Genomic DNA, 18216 nt, shown 5'->3' with positions numbered 1-18216 from the left:
TATAACCATAGGGGCCAAAATCGTAATTTACTCTTAATTAAATTTAACATACATTAACGGTAGACCCTCTACTTGTTACAAATGTAAAGCCACATAACACAAATATACAACTTTTTAACTTAGGCTTCAAAAATGTGATTTAGAACAAAACCACATGTAAATATAGTAAATAACTCAAGTTTTTATGAAGAATAAATGTTTGGCCAATATGATGGTCATCTTATATCAGTGATATCATGTTCTTATGTGTTTGTATATGCATATAGGTTGGGTTCAAATAATTCCACCAAGAAAAATAAGAACTCATTAGAAACTACATATGGGCCGTACATCTTCCATAGAAAACATCACACAATGACATTTTTTTAATGAGGTGGAACATCTATCTATAAACTAGTTGCTTAAAAACATAGAAACCACATCATGGTAATATATTGTGAATAAGTGAAACTTTAATAATATAATGTATATAACAATGAATATATAACGAGTCAAAGAAATTTCGCATGGTTGTAGTATGGTGATTAAGTTAAACATTAATAAAATAATATAATATAATATAATATAATATAATATAATATAACACATACATTGATGATTAACCTACATATTTTAGTGATAATACTGTGTTAACGATGATACATCTTTTGTTTTATTTTTACGTAACATGACATCCAATGTTTGACGCACATTTGATTTTTTAAAAAAATTTATTTTGTGGTTTGATTTTCGGTTTTTTTTTCCATATCTTCACTTTTGAAATGTTCTATGTAAGTAAGTGTAATGTAATAGGTGTGGAAGAAAACCTTTTATGAGATATTGTATAGATGTCAAGATGTGAATGCTTTTACCATAACTTCCAAATATGGTAGAAAAAGACACAAAAACCATACAAAAGCCGTCCAACAAGACACACAAAAACCATACAAAAGCCGTCCAACCACAAATGCACAAAGAATATACTTTCCACACCAAGAAAAGAAGGCGGACCTTCCATCATAAACTCAGCCGAATGGCCACCTAAAACATCGAAATAAACTCATCCTCCCATCATTTTCAAACATCTCCAAATGCCCCAAATCAATAATAAATTGCATCACCACAAAAAAAAATGTTTAAAACACACATCCAATCATGGACAAACCATCAAAAATGGAGTCCAAGAAAGACGAGCTCCGGTACCACCATTTCAGCCACAACCATTCACTAGACTACACCAAATTACACCCGCACACGGACGCCGTATGTTCCGGCTGCAGACAACCCATAGCACCGGGTAAATTCTACTACAGGTGCAAATTATGCGGCTTTTACCTTCATCAAATATGCTTCAGTATGCCCGAAAATGTCACTCATCCATCCGACCCGAATCACAATCTCACCCTCGAAACGTTCCCTACACCTTCCAAAGTCCCCATTAGATGCAAAAGTTGCGAAAGCCCAATAAAGGGTTTTTACTACCGTTGTTCAAAATGTACAGATTATTACCATACTTTATGTTTAGCTGCCCCTTTGTCAATGAAAACCCCTTTGCATCGACACTCGCTTAATATCGAGTTTAAGCCAGTTTATGATTTCCAGTGTGATTTGTGTGATAAGCCCAGTTACAGTGGATGGGTGTACCATTGTAATTTATGTGAATTTGATGCTCATCTTTCATGTGTTCTTACTAACAAAGGTTCGGTGCTTCCGCCTGATGATCATCCAGTGACCGGTTTGGATCGTAACCAGCGACAAGATGAGTTGATGGAGTTGCTAACGGGGAGTTCGAATCTACCACAAAATCCAGATAATTCCATGCAAAGCTTTCAGCTCAGTGAAGCGTGTTTTTCGATAGATTTTCAGAACTCGTTGATCGGAAACAGCGATGGTGGTAAGATGCAGGTTGGTCAGGGGGGTATTGTTGGGATCCCGGAAGAGAAAAGAATGTATGGAGGTGTAGATGATAGTGAAGCTTTTGAAGAAGAATCTAAGAGGTCTGAGAAAAGTAGGGGTTCGAGTTACGGTGGTCGAACGTCGACTTCGGGTCGAAAGTCGACGTCGGTGTCCTCGGGTGTGATCGGAGCTCATATTTGGACGGAATTGGAACAAGCTACTGAGAAAAGGAATTCAAACAGAGATAGAGGAGCTGAATTGATTGATGTAAGTCAGATCAGCGCTATCGTTAGCTACTTGATGTTGACTTGTTAACCGTGGTTGAGTTTAAACCAGCTCGAGCTTGAAAAAAATAATTCCAAATATTTAAAAAAATAATTATGAGTTTATATCAAAAAGTTATTAGAATATATAAAAATTAATAAAAAGGTTGAGTTTGAGCCGGCTCGAGCTTGAAAAATGAATCAATGCTTTGAAACTAAAGCTCTAAACGAGCCTAACTTGGACTCGATCATCCGTAAGTTAAAAGCCAAGCCTGAATAGAGGAGAGTTGCTTTTTTTTCTTTAGCTTTTTTATACATATTGAAAAAATAACGATATAATTTAAACATTTTATTATTCTGGTGTTTTTCAGAGGAGACCCAGTTCAAGCTCAAGGTTCATGTGCTGTTTCAACATGGGGAAGATTGTATCCTAAATATTGATATCAAGAGTTTATATCGGTTTCTTTTTAAATAAATAAATGTTTATTAATTTCTTTGTTTCCGAATATTGATATGGTACAGAAAATATATATATTTAAGTTTTTTTCTTAAATAACGTTTATTTAAATAATTGTTTACAGCCAGCACAAGTGTTTATAGAGATTTACGTGTTTCAAGTAAAATTGATTGTAAAATTGATTATGTATTAAACAACTCATATAATTTAATAATTAATTTTGCTTTTTTGAATATAACCTAACATATTTCCAGGTATTTCTGTACTTGGATCTTAGTGTATGAACTCTTCACCTCTTGAATAGAGTGAATATACTTTACCAAAATATCATGTCCCAAAATTTAATATGTTTAAGATATGATTATTGTCTTATTTGCCTTTGTTTAGGTTTGTAGAATGCATAACAGGAAACAAAAATAAAATAATTTGATTGGCAAAATGTTTTATAGATTTTCATTACTAAAATATCTTTAAATTTTGAGTAAATTATAATTTGAGTCTATGTGGTTGATACCCAATGGCACGTTGAATCTTATTTGGAAAAATTGAACGATCAGGTCCCTGTGGTTGTCGATTTAGATCAATAATTTGATTGGCAAAATGTTTTATAGTTTTCTCCAATTTGTTTATTTATTTGTTTTTAAAGGACAACTTTTACTTCAATTTCAATTTCTCAGTGATTTAATTTAAAATTTAAAAAAAATCCAAAATAACGTTACAAACAATTTATCTCAAAAGTTAAACTAAAAAGACTAAATTGTCATTTTAGTCTATGACGTTTAGCCCAAAATGTCACTTTTAGTCCAAATAGTTTTGTTTCTCCCCGAGTCCCGGGCGTTTCCATTCTTGGTCATTTCGTCCATTTTGTTAACTCCGTCAAAAAAACTCAGTTTGTTAAGTCAGGGGTAATTCCGTCAGTTCACTAAATAGATTCTTTCGCATCTTTTCCTTGTGACGGTATCCAGGTTTGCGCCTTCTCAACCCCTCCGTACCTAGATTAGTTACTCTTTCGCTAAACTTTCCCATCCGATAATGTACGATGGCTCAGCCAAGCTCGGACGTGGCCGAGGCGGCGCTCCTGTCAAGCGGAACATCCACTCCACCCTCCAACCGTCTTCCGTTCAAATCCCATCCGCTACCCATGTCGGTGCTCGTCAATCCGTCGGTGTTGGTGGTCATCATAACCGCACCAATACTCCGACCACCTCCAGTCCTCCACCACCGAAGAATCGTTCAGTTTAGTTCGTAACAATCCTCTCAACTTCGGTATGATTATTAGGCTATCGCCTGTCCTTGTTGATGAAATCAAGCACCTTGAAGCTTAGGGCGGTGTTGCCAGGATAAGATATGACTCAAGTGCTAATAATCCTAAGGGAAATGTAGGCTTATTAATCGTTTTATGTATTTTATGAATTTTAATTTGGTACGTAATTAACCTAGATTAGTGATTAGTAAATATTAGATGTTCAGTTTGTTGCTTGTTTGTCTTTGTTGATATTTTATGATAGTGCAGCATAGAGATCTTGTGGAAATAAATTGGTAGCATAGAGATCTTGTGGAAATAAATTGGTAGATGGATTTAAGGTTTGTTGTGTAATGTCCCGTACTTTTGTACTTTCTAATTTTATAAACTTGTTTCATTTCAATCCCGAGACTTCAATCATAATGGAAATTCATATTTTATAACTATCATGTTAGATTCATACTTATCTATTATACAATCAATGATCAAACACATGTTTATGTGTGAAACCGTGACATACTATACATTTGTAATATCATTTATACACACGTCACACTTATACTATACTCTAATACACTTTGCATACTTAAAAACAAGGTAGAATACAAGTTTATGGCTTAAAACAACATCAAAACCAAGTCCAGCGGTCAAAGTTGAACAAAAAGCAAATAAATTTGGGAAAACTCATCTTCGCGTCGCGCGGTGGGTGATAACCCTGGCGTCGCGTGATGCAATCAGCCCTAATCCACAAAAAGTTGTTTCTGGAATCCGGGTTGGTCACTTTCTCCACCTCCAATCACCTTCTAACTCCATTAAAACACAAGCCCTAATCCACCACTATAAAACCAAGCGTCCTACACCTTCATTTCACTTTTTCCACACTCAAATCACTCTCTAAATACTCTCAAACAATCATATTACAACTTTAGGGCAGATTACTCTCAAGTAAACAAAAGTAAGCTTTCAATTCACTTTTTCTTCTCTTCTTCATGAATTCTTGCTTCATCTCACTTGGATAAACCTCTAAGATTGTTACCACAAGTTTATCATGGTAAACTAAGTTGGTACATTACCATTTTAAGGTCCAAAGTTGAGTTTATTTTCTGTTTTGATTGAAAACCTTTGTATTAGTTACTTGTTACAATGTTTACTTGGATCTCAATGCACCAAACCAAGGTACCAACAAGTTCCATTGTTAGGAGCCTTGTATTAAGGTATAAATCCAGAAACTTCGAGATAATACACCTCCTAATCTATCAACTTAAGTCACCAAGTAGCTTTCAAGTGATCAAAGTGGACAAACTACACCAATTCTCTAACATGCCCATGTTGGAGCACTCGTCTAGTTAAACCCACTTGGTTGCTTCGTGAATTAGAGGTTCTACATTTTTGTTCTTATATTCACATCCAAGACCATACGAAGCATCCTTGTAATGTTTTGTGTATTGGTGAATTTCCAAGGTTGAAGGATTTATCCTACCTTTGCATGACAATCTATGACTTAGACTAAGAATTACGACTATATACATACATATATATATAAGCCAAAACCAAACCATGGTACTTGCCAAGATAATGGTAGGATATTATGTGTTAAGGTGAATAATATATTGGTTCTTGGTTCCTCAATTTGGACTTCTAATGGGTGAATTTGTGCCCATGAAAAACACACTAAACATACTGTCCAAATAAGTGTTCAGACAAAGATGTATTTTGTATATTTTCATATTTATAAAATGCCTGAATCCATTCCATCAATGAATCCATAGACTCACACACCTTTGTTTATCCTTTTAGGATAACCTCGATGTTCCATCCTTCCAAACCATCAAGACTCACTTTGTGGAAAGCATTTGCAAACCGTGAGTATACTTGACCCTTTTTCGTTTTAAACCACCTTTGAGTTAAACATGTGTAATCTATCAAATTCGCAAGACACACACAATAAATCTTACGGAAACACTCAATCCATTAGAAACATGCTACTTGTTGTACTTGATGTTTATACATGCTAGAATACATTCCTGCAAACTACTTGTCATTAACTTCGCGAGCTTACCTTAACATGTATAGCGCTATAGGAGTAGCACATCGCCCATTGTTGAGTCATTGTTAAGTATTCTATCATAACGGTCTAATTCATTTGTTGACGAGACTACGCTAGTGGACACTTTGATTTGACACTTAGGTTATGCATGTTAGTATGATTGTTAAACTTAGTATAAAAGTTGTCATGTTTGGATTTGAGATTTTTATCATATATGCTATGTAGACCAAACTTGTATGCCCACCGACCTATTTTGAGTTGGCGGATACTTTAATACATATTGCAGGAAATTGATGAAATCTCGAGAAAACTATTTGGGTGGACTAGAAACGCACCAAATATTTTTCGCTTATGTATTTCTTTATGTTAGTCACGATTAGACCCGAGTTGTTGTACTTTCTCTTTCGAGACAATGTATTTCTTTTAAGTATGAAGTGAAATGAAATATGGTTTATTAAATTTATTGTCATTTTAGTACGTTATGATGTTTTAAGAAATCTCGTTCGTCTCACTCTGATGTTTCCACTATCGGTTGGGGGTGACATGCTAATTTAAGTTTTGCTATGTTAAAATACCAATAGAGTAACACATATAGCATGATTATATCTAACTAGGGTGTCTATAAGTAAGCATAATCGAAAGTATCCTTTTGTATATTAATATATATATGTGTGTTTTATAACATTAGTAGTTTTATTTTATATTTTTATATCTAAATGAGTTTTGGATGAAAATGTCAAAAGTAAAACATGTATGCAATCTAACCAGAATACCCCTGAGTTAACTAACATTTTTCACAAAGTTAGCAGGTTGGACGAAAATGACAAAAAACTGCAAACGTCAGGGATCCAGAGGAAAGAAAAAAAACTAAGACTAAAGTGACATTTTGAGTCAAACCTCATGGACTAAAATGTTAATTTAATCAACTAAAAACTTTAAAACCAAATTGCAAACACATAATTTATAATAGGTCTATGACTTATCTGATTATTTTCATTCATTTCTTTTACCATTCTTCACTCAATCACAAATATCATATATTAATTATCTAATTTCTACTTATAATAAGCTCAAACTTATTATTAATAACAATTATTATGTTATAAATTTATCATAATTTGGTGACTCTTCACATACAAAATAACTAATTCTAACGCTCGAGAGCGTTTAGAACGCGAAAGGAACTCCTAAAAGTGGGTGAATTTCTCTTTCTACTCTCTCACTAAAATGAGAGGACATGGTGCAAGAATGAAAGAACCAAAGCTTGCTATTCATCGAGTTTTAGTGCGCCTCTTACAAAGCGTATTGGTATGCTTCGTAGGGCGAAAATTGCTGTTGTTGATGGTTTTTCTTCAACTCGGTCTTACAAACCCTATGGGAAATCCTAACTTTCACTTGTGGTACTTAAGAGTCATTTTTCAGAAATGACAATTATGGTCCTTCAACTTAAACCTTGTAGAAAAGGAAGTTTTAACCCCTCAACTTTCCAAAACTTTAACAAACCATAATAAATGTGTCATGAGTACCCATACTGACATATATATATATATATATGACTTTAGGATTACAATAGCCTCATAGACCACATCTCTATGCCACTAGGCATGTTCTACTGTGTGTCAAAAGTACAACGAATCTTGGTTTATAGTTTAAGAAGGAGTCAAATGTTGAACTCTGGGATCACTGCGATGCCGATTATTGTAGGATCGTTTGTGCGACCTGAATGAATCGTTAAGAAGAGTTTAGATCTGAATCAAAGGCGGAATCAGTGAAACGGACTTGTAAACAGCTTGATGTATATATATATATATATATATATATATATATATATAATTGTCTCTATTATTGATTTAACAGTGATTTACAACCTGGAGACAATTCGGCAGCACTTCGTTACCGAATCAGAAAAGTTACAAATGAATTGGAGATCAGGGAATTTATAGGTGATGTAATTTCGCACGGAATTAGCACAAGGTTAATTTTGCATGAAATAGCCATGCTGATTTCGTACGAAATTACCTAATGTTAATTTCGTGCGAAATCACCTAATCACACACAAACCCTGTTTTCTCGTACTACGAGCCCTGATCTAACAATCCTATTACATGACTTGATACAAGACGAAGTCAACAAACATATTGCACTAATAGACTCCCCCTTGGATGTTGACGAAGTCTTCAGTGTCTAATCTTTAGCATGACACATCTTCAGCCTTGATCAGTCTTTTTGCTCTTTACCAAATTGTCTAACATTGTAGGCATCCATCAATCTTTCTTCAGGTTCCCCCTTTCGTTAAGTTTCCGTGCTTTCAGGATCGACACCTGTCTTTCTGGATACAAGCTCCCCCTTGTTTCAAGCTTGTCTTCAGACTCCCCCTTAAACTCAGCTATCGGGATCGTAATCTGGAATCACATCTGCAACACTCAAACATTTATAAGTAACAATGTTTCAAATATCCAGAATCTAAAACTCTAGCTCTTTTAACAGATTTTAACAATTTAAGAATCCAAATCCCCCACAGTTAATCATCCAAGTCCAAATTAATGACCTAGGAGATATCACAAACTATTTTTGATTTTTGATTTTAAAACTACAAGTTTCAAATTAATGAACTTGTTTTATTTACAGAAACACAATCAGCATACTAAGATTTTAAAACTCAGCACTCAGACATCGGTTGTCGAACTAAAGTGAAATCAAAATCTTTTTGGATTTTCTGAAATATAAAGCAGTAAAGAAATATTTACAAACATATTTACAATATTTTTGTTTGAGTTCGTGTCAGAGGATCATATCAGTTTATGACAAATCACTAGTACCGTTGAGCTTTAAACACTTTAAGTTTTAAACAATTCACTTAGATTGTCAGCATACTGATCCGCTCAAATTTTCACACAAAGTTCAACTGATTCGAGATACGAGATTAGTGTTTTATAAGACTTAAACTTATTCGCGTGTCCCACCTCAGAATATACTCCCGTATCCAGACTTCTATATTCAGTCTTACAGGTGAATGTACACTAATGATATCTGTAAGCGAGTAATGCGAGACCATGAGAGCTCAGGCTATTGCTTCCGCAAAATCAGAGAGATGATGACTCGTCTTTAGGTGTGTCCCGTTTGGGGATCTTTTCTTCAACAGCACATGATTAGCATTTTTCAATGTTTCATCATTTTTTATGCTGAGGGTGGGCTTTATGATTAAAGCAATGCAAAGTATTATACGAGGACTAGGCTATTGCTCCCGCAAATTCAGAAGTCCCGGTATAATACCCCAGATATCATCACATACAAAGACCTAGTATGTCAGAAATAGAAAGCCCTTCAAACAAGATTTCAGGGGTTACCTATATATCCGAGAGATGTTCCCCACGAGATAAGTAAAGTATTTGATATTTAGGTTTATATCTCGAAAACAATCTACTAAGCGTGTAAAAACCTACTGGCATATCATCAGAGAGACTGTTTATCACATTAAAACATTTCATTTCTTTAGCGTACTGTGATTGTCTACTGATGTACTATCATTTCCTCTTTTTACACAAAAACTCTTTTTCGAATTTTATCATGTTTTTGGCTTTTTCAAATGTTTTTGTATTTTCTGAAATATTCTTACTCCCCCTAAAATGCAAAACCATTTAAAGAAAATTTGACAAACCGACACTGATAGCTTTGTCACGTCATCCATTTTCTGCTTAATGTGTACCGAATTGCATGAAAAGCAATAAATACCCCCATGATTTACAACACATTGATCTTTTACAGTTTGAAAACCGTTTTTCAATCTTGTGAAATTAATCATGTTTGTTCCGCCGTGAGGATTTCGGCATATTCAAGTAACATATTTTTGGTTTTAAATTTTTCAATTTTTTAGGGTTTTTGAAATATTGTTTATCTATATACAGAAAACAAACAAACTCCCTGTTTCAACCAACACAAGGTTCAGCAGCCTCCTCTTCCCGTGCCAGGCTGCTCCGACATTCCTCTTGTTGACATTCGATTTTCTTCAGAAGCACCTGCACATTCAAAGTATTGAATTACTTGAACAAATTAGCCCAGGTCTGTTGGACCTTAGGCATTTCTACACAATATGCATCATTTAACTTCGGAAAATCTTTGTCATTTTGAACAAAGACTTCAACTTTTTCATCATTTACCGAGGTTATTTGTTTCTTAATAGACCATGTTTGACCTTTTGGAGTACCTCTTTTGTAAAAATTTGAATCTTTTTGAATATTTTGACTTTGAACAACATTTGGTTTCCAAAACTGTTGGGGTTTTGTCATATCAACTGATGTTCGCCAACTTTGCGTTGTTCTGAATCTGGGTGTGTGAGAATTCCAGGACTGTCTAGAATTGAACCTATTCAGATTTGATTTCCAAGTTTGATTCGAAGCAAACTTGTTTGTGTTGTACCTCCAAGTTTGTTTTGAATCAAATCTAGTTGACCTTTGTTTCACATTCTCAGATTTCTGTTTCTCAACATTTTCAGACTTCTTTTTTTACTCAACATCAACAGGTTTCAGATTGTGACACTTGCGTGCAAGATGTCTAGTTTGATCACATTTGAAACATGTTCTCTTGGACACATCTTTAACCTGTGGTTGTTGCTTTTTCTTTTGAGCATAGAACTCTTCATTAGACTGTCGTCTAAATTGGAGTTCTTTCTCTTCTTCAGAACTTGTTCCATGAACAAAATTCATTTTTGTCTGATAATTTGGCGTTTCATTTTTATTCCAACTTTGTTTCTTCTTATAACCCAACCCAGCCTTCAATTTTTCTTCTTGAAACCAGGTTTGTTATAAAAAGTTTTGTGACATTTTCCAGCAAACTTTGGAATTTCAGATTTTTCGATCTCAACCATTTTGAAAACTTTGTCAATTTTGTCTGAAATCACATTCTGAATCGGGAATACAATATCTAAGAATAATTTGTCCGATCCAGTCATGGTGTAAACCAATCCTTTTGAATCATCATTCAAATTTTTCTCAGATTTTGAGTTTTTCAGATATTTTTCATGAAAACTACCTTCATTTTCATCCTGTGATTCAGATTTACCTGTATCAACTGACTCTTCTTTCAACACACTTTCAACGACCTTACCTACCACCTCTGAATCACTAGAATCATCAGATTTGGAATAGGTTACGTCAATGTTATCTGGCAATTGATCTACCATGTTGAAAGCTTTTTCGACCTTTTCATCATCATAAAATGCAAACTTTTCCGGTGGTGGAACTTGATGAAATTCTGAACCAATGCCCTTTTTGATTTTCTCAGAATCACCATCTCCCGGTTTTATATTGAAAATACGTTCAAGCACATATGATGATGCGTGATAACTTTTTAACTTGTTATTATCCTGTTCTAAATCAGCAATCTGACGTTTTAGCTTGGCAACATCCTTAATGTAAGAATTTACAACTTGTTGCTTTATTTCATAGTGTCGCTTAAATACATTAGTTGTTTCAGAACAGTAATTCAATCGTGATTGAACAAGTTTCATTTCACTTTTCACCTTTTCATATGACTCTTTTGTAATGTGATATGCCAATTTATTGAATCATATTCTTTTTTCATTTCTTGACAAACATTTTCCTTTTGAGAACATTCTTCCGTTATTTTTAAAACATTTTCTTTCAAATTGTCATTTTCCTTTTTTAAATTTTTACATTTTCCTGAAATCTTTTCATCATTTTCTTTTAAAATCTTTTCATTTTCAAACATTTCTTTGTATTTATTTTTAAAAACTTCTTCTATCTTAGTAAATTCAATATCTCTTGTTCTGAACTTTTCGTCTTTCTCTGTACAAGCACTGCACGTTTCCATGCATTTCTTGCACTGTTCAACGATTTTGATTTGAGTTTCAGAATCAGAATTTACCTCAGTGATTGGCACCTCGGTGTTTACCGCAACTTCTTATTGATCAGCATCTTTCTTTTTCTCATCATCAGCACTAGCATCACTCTTCACTTCACCCGAACTTTCTAGCTTCTCCTCAGCTTCTTCAACTTGCTAATCTTCTGTAACAGCTTCTTTTTCAACAACTCTTTCTTCTACCTTATCTTCCTCTTCTATCTTCATATCCTCCACTTTCACAGCTTCGTCTTTAGCTTCTTCAGCAACTTTCTTCAAATTGTTCACCATCTCATCAACATTCTTCTTCATTCTCTCTTCATCCCTCTTCCTCAGACTTGAAGTCATAACATCTCTAAGAAGTTTTTCAAACTTTTTCACATATGTTTTATCCTTTCCAACATTTGAATAGTATTCGACGGATCGAGGGATTTCTAAAAGAACATCATCAAAAACTATGTCCTTTTTGGGAACAACAGGTTCACCATTTCTGTTGACATAGCACTCTCGCTTCTTATCCCATCTCTTATTGATGACAGCACTCTCATACTCTTCTTGCATTTCATCCATTCTGTTCTAAGCAATATTTCTTTCTCGGTATGTTTTTTCACTCAGAATCTCTTCTCTGGTTTTCACCTTGATTTCAGCCATGATGTTTTCTTCTTGAATCACCTAAAACGAACGAACAACAAGATTAGTTCAATCACTAACAATCAACTAAATCGACAGTTATCCGATCGAGTGAGTCAACAAAAGTCAACAAAGATAGGATGACATCGAATCGGGTGAAATTCCGTTCGGACGAATATCCGATGCTTTGACCTGAATCACAACAACAAATGAAATGATTAGGGTCGGGTGGTAATCCGTTTGGATTTCCACTCGATTTGTTGCACTTTGAACTTGAACAAAACAAAATTCTTTGAACAGACATAAATGCACTAACAATTATGCAGTGATTCGAACGTAAGAAGATCGACAGCTGAATATGTTTTCTTCATTGGTAATAGTGCAATATCATGGTGTAGCAAGCGACACACTACGACTTCTTTGTCAACAATATGATCCAGGTACATAGCTTTAACAATGACACCACAAGAACTAACTTGGTTGGTAAGAACCTTGGAAGATTTGAACGAGAAAGTTGATTACAAGGTGAAGTTATTTTGTGATAATAACGTAAATATTCATAAAATACTTCGATGATTTTATTCATAACCCAAAGGGATATATATACAAAGATACAATAGAGATATAAAGGAAACTAAATATCCTAAACAAAAGGAAAGATATACAATAAATACAAATAATATATACAAGATATATATATATATATATATTCATTAATACGCCCCCACAGTAAAAGCAGTAGCTGGCCGAATGCAAAGACTGGATCTGAATCGTGTAAATAATGGTCGTTGTAGGCCCTTTATAAAAATGTTAGCGTATTGATAGTCAGCGGGAACATGTAAGACACAAATAGCACCAAGTCGAACTTTTTTGCACACAAAATGTATATCGATTTCCACGTGCTTGGTGCGTTGATGCTGAATTGGGTTATGAGACAGGTACATAGCTGAAATGTTATCACAATAAATAATAGATGTATGTCGTATGGGGATATGAAGTTCTAGAAGCAGATTTCATAACCATGACAATTCAACGGCTGCATTAGCCACAATATTCTGCCTTGGCACTTGATCTGGAGATATTTGGCTGTCTTTTGAAGGACCAAGATACTAACTTATCCCCAATAAATACACAATAAACCCGATGTAGATCTTCTAGAGTCTGGCACCCCCTAGTCTACATCTGAATAGGCAGTTAAGGAGACATATTTGGAGGGAGACAGGTGAATGCCAAAATCCATAGGTCTTTTAATGTATCTTAAAATAGCTTGAGGAACTGGAAGTGTGGTTCACATGGAGAATGCATGAACAAACAAACCTGTTGGATGGCATAAGCAATGTCAGGTCTAGTAAAAGTCAAATATTGAAGTGCACTTGGAAGACTATGATAAGAGGAGTCGTCTTCAAGTAAAGAACCAGTTGTGGCACTAAGTTTGGAATTGGTATCTGTGGGTGTTTGAGCAGGTTTACAATTTTGTATTTTAGCACGGGCCAAGATATCAGATGCATAAAATTTCTGTGTGAGAAACAACCCGCCATGCTGATGAAGAACTTCAATACCCAAGAATTGATGTAATATGCCAAGGTCAGTCATTTCGAACTCACAAGACAAAGTTGTAATAAAATGTTATAGAAAAGATTGGCTAGACTCGATGAGGATAATATCATCAACATATAAAAGTAAATAAGCCATGTCATTGCCACGTTTGTAAATAACCAACGAGTTATCTGAAGCAAAACCCGTGAAACCATATTGAACTAGATATGTGGCAAAACGATGATACCACACCTTAGGTGTATGTTTAAGCCCGTATAAATATTGCTTTAACCTGCAAACATGTTTGGGTTTTTATAGGTCCACAAGCCCAGGTGGTGAAACATATAAACCGTTTCATTCAAGTTGCCAAGCTTGAGAAAATACCAACAACCGAGTTGAGCTTGAGCTCTCATAAGTTAATCGAGCTCGGCTCACCTCATTTGCACCCCTAGTTGGAGTCCCATGACTTTCAAAATAGAAGGTTATGGGTTGAAGTCTTAGATAGACAAATTTTGTTTTAGGTTGAGCCAATGGATTTTCCCAGTTATAGATTTCCTCGTACAAGCTCACCTTCTATTCTTATGTTTTAACAATTTCAGTGTGAATGTTTTTTATTTAATTTGTTTGAAAAAGAATAACAAACATCCCTAAATGTATCTTCTAATAGTTCTTATTTTATAAAATTTATTTATGTTTTTAGTCCCTAAAATTTGTAAAAAGGAACAATGGATCCGAATAACAAGCGGTAGAAAAACAAAGTAAAAAGATGACGGCACGTAGACGTTGGCCTCCGTTTTTGGCGGTTTATAAAAATACTCGAACCAGAAACCGATTCCCTCGAGCGAGATATTCATCATACCTCTGTTTCCAATCCTCAATCCGGCGAGAGTGAGGAGAGAGAAACAGGAAAAGAATCCTTCATACTTTTTCTGCTTTCTTTCTCTTCCTGCCTGTTTCCTTTTTCTTCAATTCCATTTGGCTTCAATTTTGTGGTTATGGGGTATGTTCTTACATTCATCCTTCATTAGTTTCATGTTTTAATCGAATTATTTCGTTTCCCCATTTGTTTTTTGGTTTAAATGTTTGTGCATGTAAGGTGTTTGCGTAAATGCCTCACTCACTGGGTCCAAGAAAAATTTGCTCCTTTTGTTTGATCTGGATTTTAAAGGGTTGATTTGTATGTTTGAATGCAGAGATCTGATTGGGTAACATATTGATAAAAGAGAGAATATTGTGGGCTTTCTGTGGCTGCGATTTTAATGATGACTTGCTGTTGTAAGAGGCGAAATCAGGGGAAGGCTGCCGATGGCGGTGGCAAAGCTAACAATTTTAAAACGGCACCGCCTCGAGGACCCCTTTATGGCGGTGGTAAGAAATTCAACTCCGTCCATACATGGTGTCATATTGATATTATTATATCCATAATGTATGTGGATTGTTGTTAATAAGTGAAACTTATCTTTATGGTTAATATGATTGATTATCTTCAAGGAATTTTGATGCTAAAAAGGTGATAGATATGGTTTGTCATGGATGTATTTCTATGTGATCATTACATAATTGCCATGAAACATAGTTATGATGATGATGTAGGCAGTATGAAAGAGCCGAGGACCGGTGGAGGTGGGGCTCCTAAGAAAGTTGCAACGATTGAAGCACCATCATTCTCATTAGATGAGCTAAACAAGATGACAAATAATTTTGGTTCAGAATCTTCTATTGGAGAAGGAACTTATTGTCGGGTTTTTCATGGAAAGTTAAACACCGGTGAAGAAGTAGTCATAAAGATGCTGGATACGAGCTCTTTATCCGATTCTGAATCTGATTTTACAGACAAGGTGAAAATTTCATTTTATGTTTTAAAGAGTAAGAGGTTTGGTCACTTTTGCGACTTTCGTCCAAGGGTTTGTTTTTCCGCATCGAGATCCAAAAGGTTTGAAATCTTGTCCTTTCCATCCGACTCATTAACTACATCCATTTTTTAACGTTATGTCAGGGGTATTTTCGTCTTTTTGGACATCTTTGTGATGAGTAAAGGGTTTGGATGGGGAGAAAGTCAACAGAGGTGGATGTTTATTTCTTATAGTGTTTTTTATTTTAATAAAAATGTATAAGACGACATAAATGCCCTTCATTTAACCGGAGAAAATGGATGGAGCTAACGAGTCGGATGAAAATGGCAAGATTTCAAACCTTTTGGATCCAGATGCGGAAAAACAAATGTTTGGACGAAAGTCGCAAAAGTGGCCAAACCTCAGGGACGAAAATGGCATTTTGCTCTTTTTTAAAATATATGGTTTTATAGTTTATATTGTTTAATTTTGGGTGTCTGCAGTTAGCCATGATTTCAAGACTTAAGAATGAGTATTTTTCTCAACTGTGTGGTTACTGCTTGGAGAAAAACAAACGAATCTTGGTATTTCAATATGCAACCATGGGTTGTTTGCATGAGATATTACACGGTAAACACATCACAAACATCCTTTTTGATGTTTGTACGTGATATTTGACGGTAATAAACATATATTTATGTTAATTAGGGAGAAAGGGCGGTGTAGTTCTCAACTGGGCTCAGAGGGTTAAAATTGCCTATGGTGCAGCAAGAGGTCTTGAATATTTACATGAAAAGGCTCAACCACCAATAGTACATTGTGATGTAAGGTCAAGCAATGTTCTTGTGTTTGATGATTTTGAAACAAAAATAGCCGATTTCAGCTTGAGCAATTTGTCTTCTGACAACGCAGCTCGGCTGCATTCAACAAGAGTGTTGGGAACTTTTGGTTACCATGCTCCTGAGTAAGTCTTATTGTCAGATAACACTGATTTTCCGGTTCATAATGTTGGTACTTACTGATTAGTTTCATGAAAACATTCATATGTTTTTACTCAGATATGCTATGACTGGACAGATAACTCAAAAGAGTGATGTCTACAGTTTTGGGGTTATTCTTTTAGAACTTTTGACAGGAAGGAAACCTGTGGATCACACATTGCCGAAAGGACAACAGTCTCTCGTTACATGGGTGTGTCTCACATGCACATTTGACATTTTGAGTATCAAATTAATTTCTTTTTAACTAAAACATGCAAGTCTCTTAAGAGGGACGGGTAATACAACACCAGTTTTAAATAGAGAACTATCCGTACTTATTGCTTTAAATGTGATACCTAACACGGTTATGTAACCGCATGACCGCCTCACTCTCTCTCCTACGTTAATAAGTGCTTACGATGTTCTCTGTTTAAATCCGGTAGTGTGTTGAACGCTCCCAATCATTAAAATGAAAATATTTTCAGTTTATTTTAAACTATCATGTTCGACTTTCTAATGGAAACGGAACTTCTACGCACATACTGATATTGAGTCTCATGTAATTGTAACAGGCAACTCCAAGATTGAGTGAGGATAAAGTAAAGCAATGTGTTGATCCCAGTTTAAACAACGATTACCCACCAAAGGCAATTGCTAAGGTCCACTTCATATCCTTGTTCTCCATTTATATTGTCCCGTCGTGTATTTAACACGTAAACGGGACAGCGATCACATGATAGTTGGATGTGTTAAATGCAGCCCATTTACTTATAAGTTATAACATATTGATTCAAATAGTGCTTTGCTTCAAAGAGTCAAGTGAGTCAAATCATGATATTTTGCTGAAAGAGAATTGAGTCAAATGGTTAAATGGGTTGAAAGTCAACAAAACTTTTAAATGCATACAATCTACAAAACTATTATGTTCAAAAATTTAGATACTTTTGTAACCATATTTTGATGTATTTATAATCAACTGTTAATCATGTATAAAAGCTTAAATAATGACGAGAAAAAGTGTTTTTTAAACCGATATGAAGAGTTGACTCGTTTCAACATGACCATGTTATTCAACCACCCCAACTAATCACCTCTAATGAAAATGGTTGAACAACAAACAGAAGCTAAATGTGTTTATGATGATCAGTTGGCAGCGGTTGCAGCACTTTGTGTCCAGTATGAGGCAGATTTCCGGCCAAGTTTGACAATTGTGGTGAAGGCGTTGCAACCACTTCTTAACTCAAAACCAGCCTCAGAGTCCTAAACCTAGTCAACATTTGACCATCAAGCACGACAACAAATGTCCCTAAAGAACTGCTATTAGATGGTAGATCATACTAAAATTGTCGGTTATACAAGATACGCTTGTACATATTCTTTTTACAAAGTGTATTCCTTGTCATTCCCCATACAAGCACAATCACTTGAGTAGAAGTATATTTCAATTGAAATTTCTTTTGGGTGTATTTAAGGATCATTCATATAAAATTATCTCAC

The 18216-nt window shown here is 35.0% G+C and overlaps 2 protein-coding genes across 3 annotated transcripts; both read left to right on the top strand.

Annotated features, from left to right (window-relative positions):
* The first annotated feature begins 1043 nt into the window (after positions 1 to 1043).
* LOC110863930 lies at positions 1044 to 2732 on the top strand. Its single transcript, XM_022113141.2, has 2 exons — positions 1044 to 2142; positions 2510 to 2732. Exons 1-2 carry the CDS (start codon positions 1135 to 1137, stop codon positions 2570 to 2572), a joined length of 1071 nt encoding a protein of 356 aa, XP_021968833.1. The 5' UTR covers positions 1044 to 1134; the 3' UTR covers positions 2573 to 2732.
* Positions 2733 to 14631: 11899 nt separating this feature from the next.
* Positions 14632 to 18185, top strand: LOC110865274 (probable protein kinase At2g41970). 2 transcript variants are annotated; one of them, XM_022114515.2, is made up of 8 exons: positions 14632 to 14907; positions 15101 to 15275; positions 15501 to 15745; positions 16243 to 16369; positions 16448 to 16703; positions 16798 to 16930; positions 17292 to 17378; positions 17867 to 18185. In XM_022114515.2, the coding sequence occupies exons 2-8, from the start codon at positions 15167 to 15169 to the stop codon at positions 17981 to 17983; spliced, it is 1074 nt and encodes a 357-aa protein (XP_021970207.1). In that variant the 5' UTR covers positions 14632 to 14907; positions 15101 to 15166; the 3' UTR covers positions 17984 to 18185. The 2 variants fall into 2 exon arrangements, with proteins under 2 accessions (XP_021970207.1, XP_021970208.1); XM_022114516.2 differs by lacking the exon at positions 14632 to 14907 and having other exon boundaries at positions 15138 to 15275; positions 15484 to 15745.
* Positions 18186 to 18216: the final 31 nt, after the last annotated feature.

This window comes from Helianthus annuus, chromosome 6, assembly GCF_002127325.2.
Source record: "Helianthus annuus cultivar XRQ/B chromosome 6, HanXRQr2.0-SUNRISE, whole genome shotgun sequence".
Classification (NCBI taxonomy): domain Eukaryota; kingdom Viridiplantae; phylum Streptophyta; class Magnoliopsida; order Asterales; family Asteraceae; genus Helianthus; species Helianthus annuus.
The sequence above is the reverse complement of the archived record's forward strand: the minus strand, read 5'-3'. Positions and strand labels throughout refer to the sequence as shown.

Coding starts and splice junctions, on each gene's coding strand:
- LOC110863930 (XM_022113141.2), top strand. CDS start 1,135: ATGGACAAACCATCAAAAATGGAGTCCAAGAAAGACGAGCTCCGGTAC. Junction 2,143..2,509: donor GAGGAGCTGAATTGATTGAT/GTAAGTCAGATC, acceptor GGTGTTTTTCAG/AGGAGACCCAGTTCAAGCTC.
- LOC110865274 (XM_022114515.2), top strand. CDS start 15,167: ATGATGACTTGCTGTTGTAAGAGGCGAAATCAGGGGAAGGCTGCCGAT. Junction 15,746..16,242: donor AATCTGATTTTACAGACAAG/GTGAAAATTTCA, acceptor GGGTGTCTGCAG/TTAGCCATGATTTCAAGACT. Junction 17,379..17,866: donor CACCAAAGGCAATTGCTAAG/GTCCACTTCATA, acceptor TATGATGATCAG/TTGGCAGCGGTTGCAGCACT.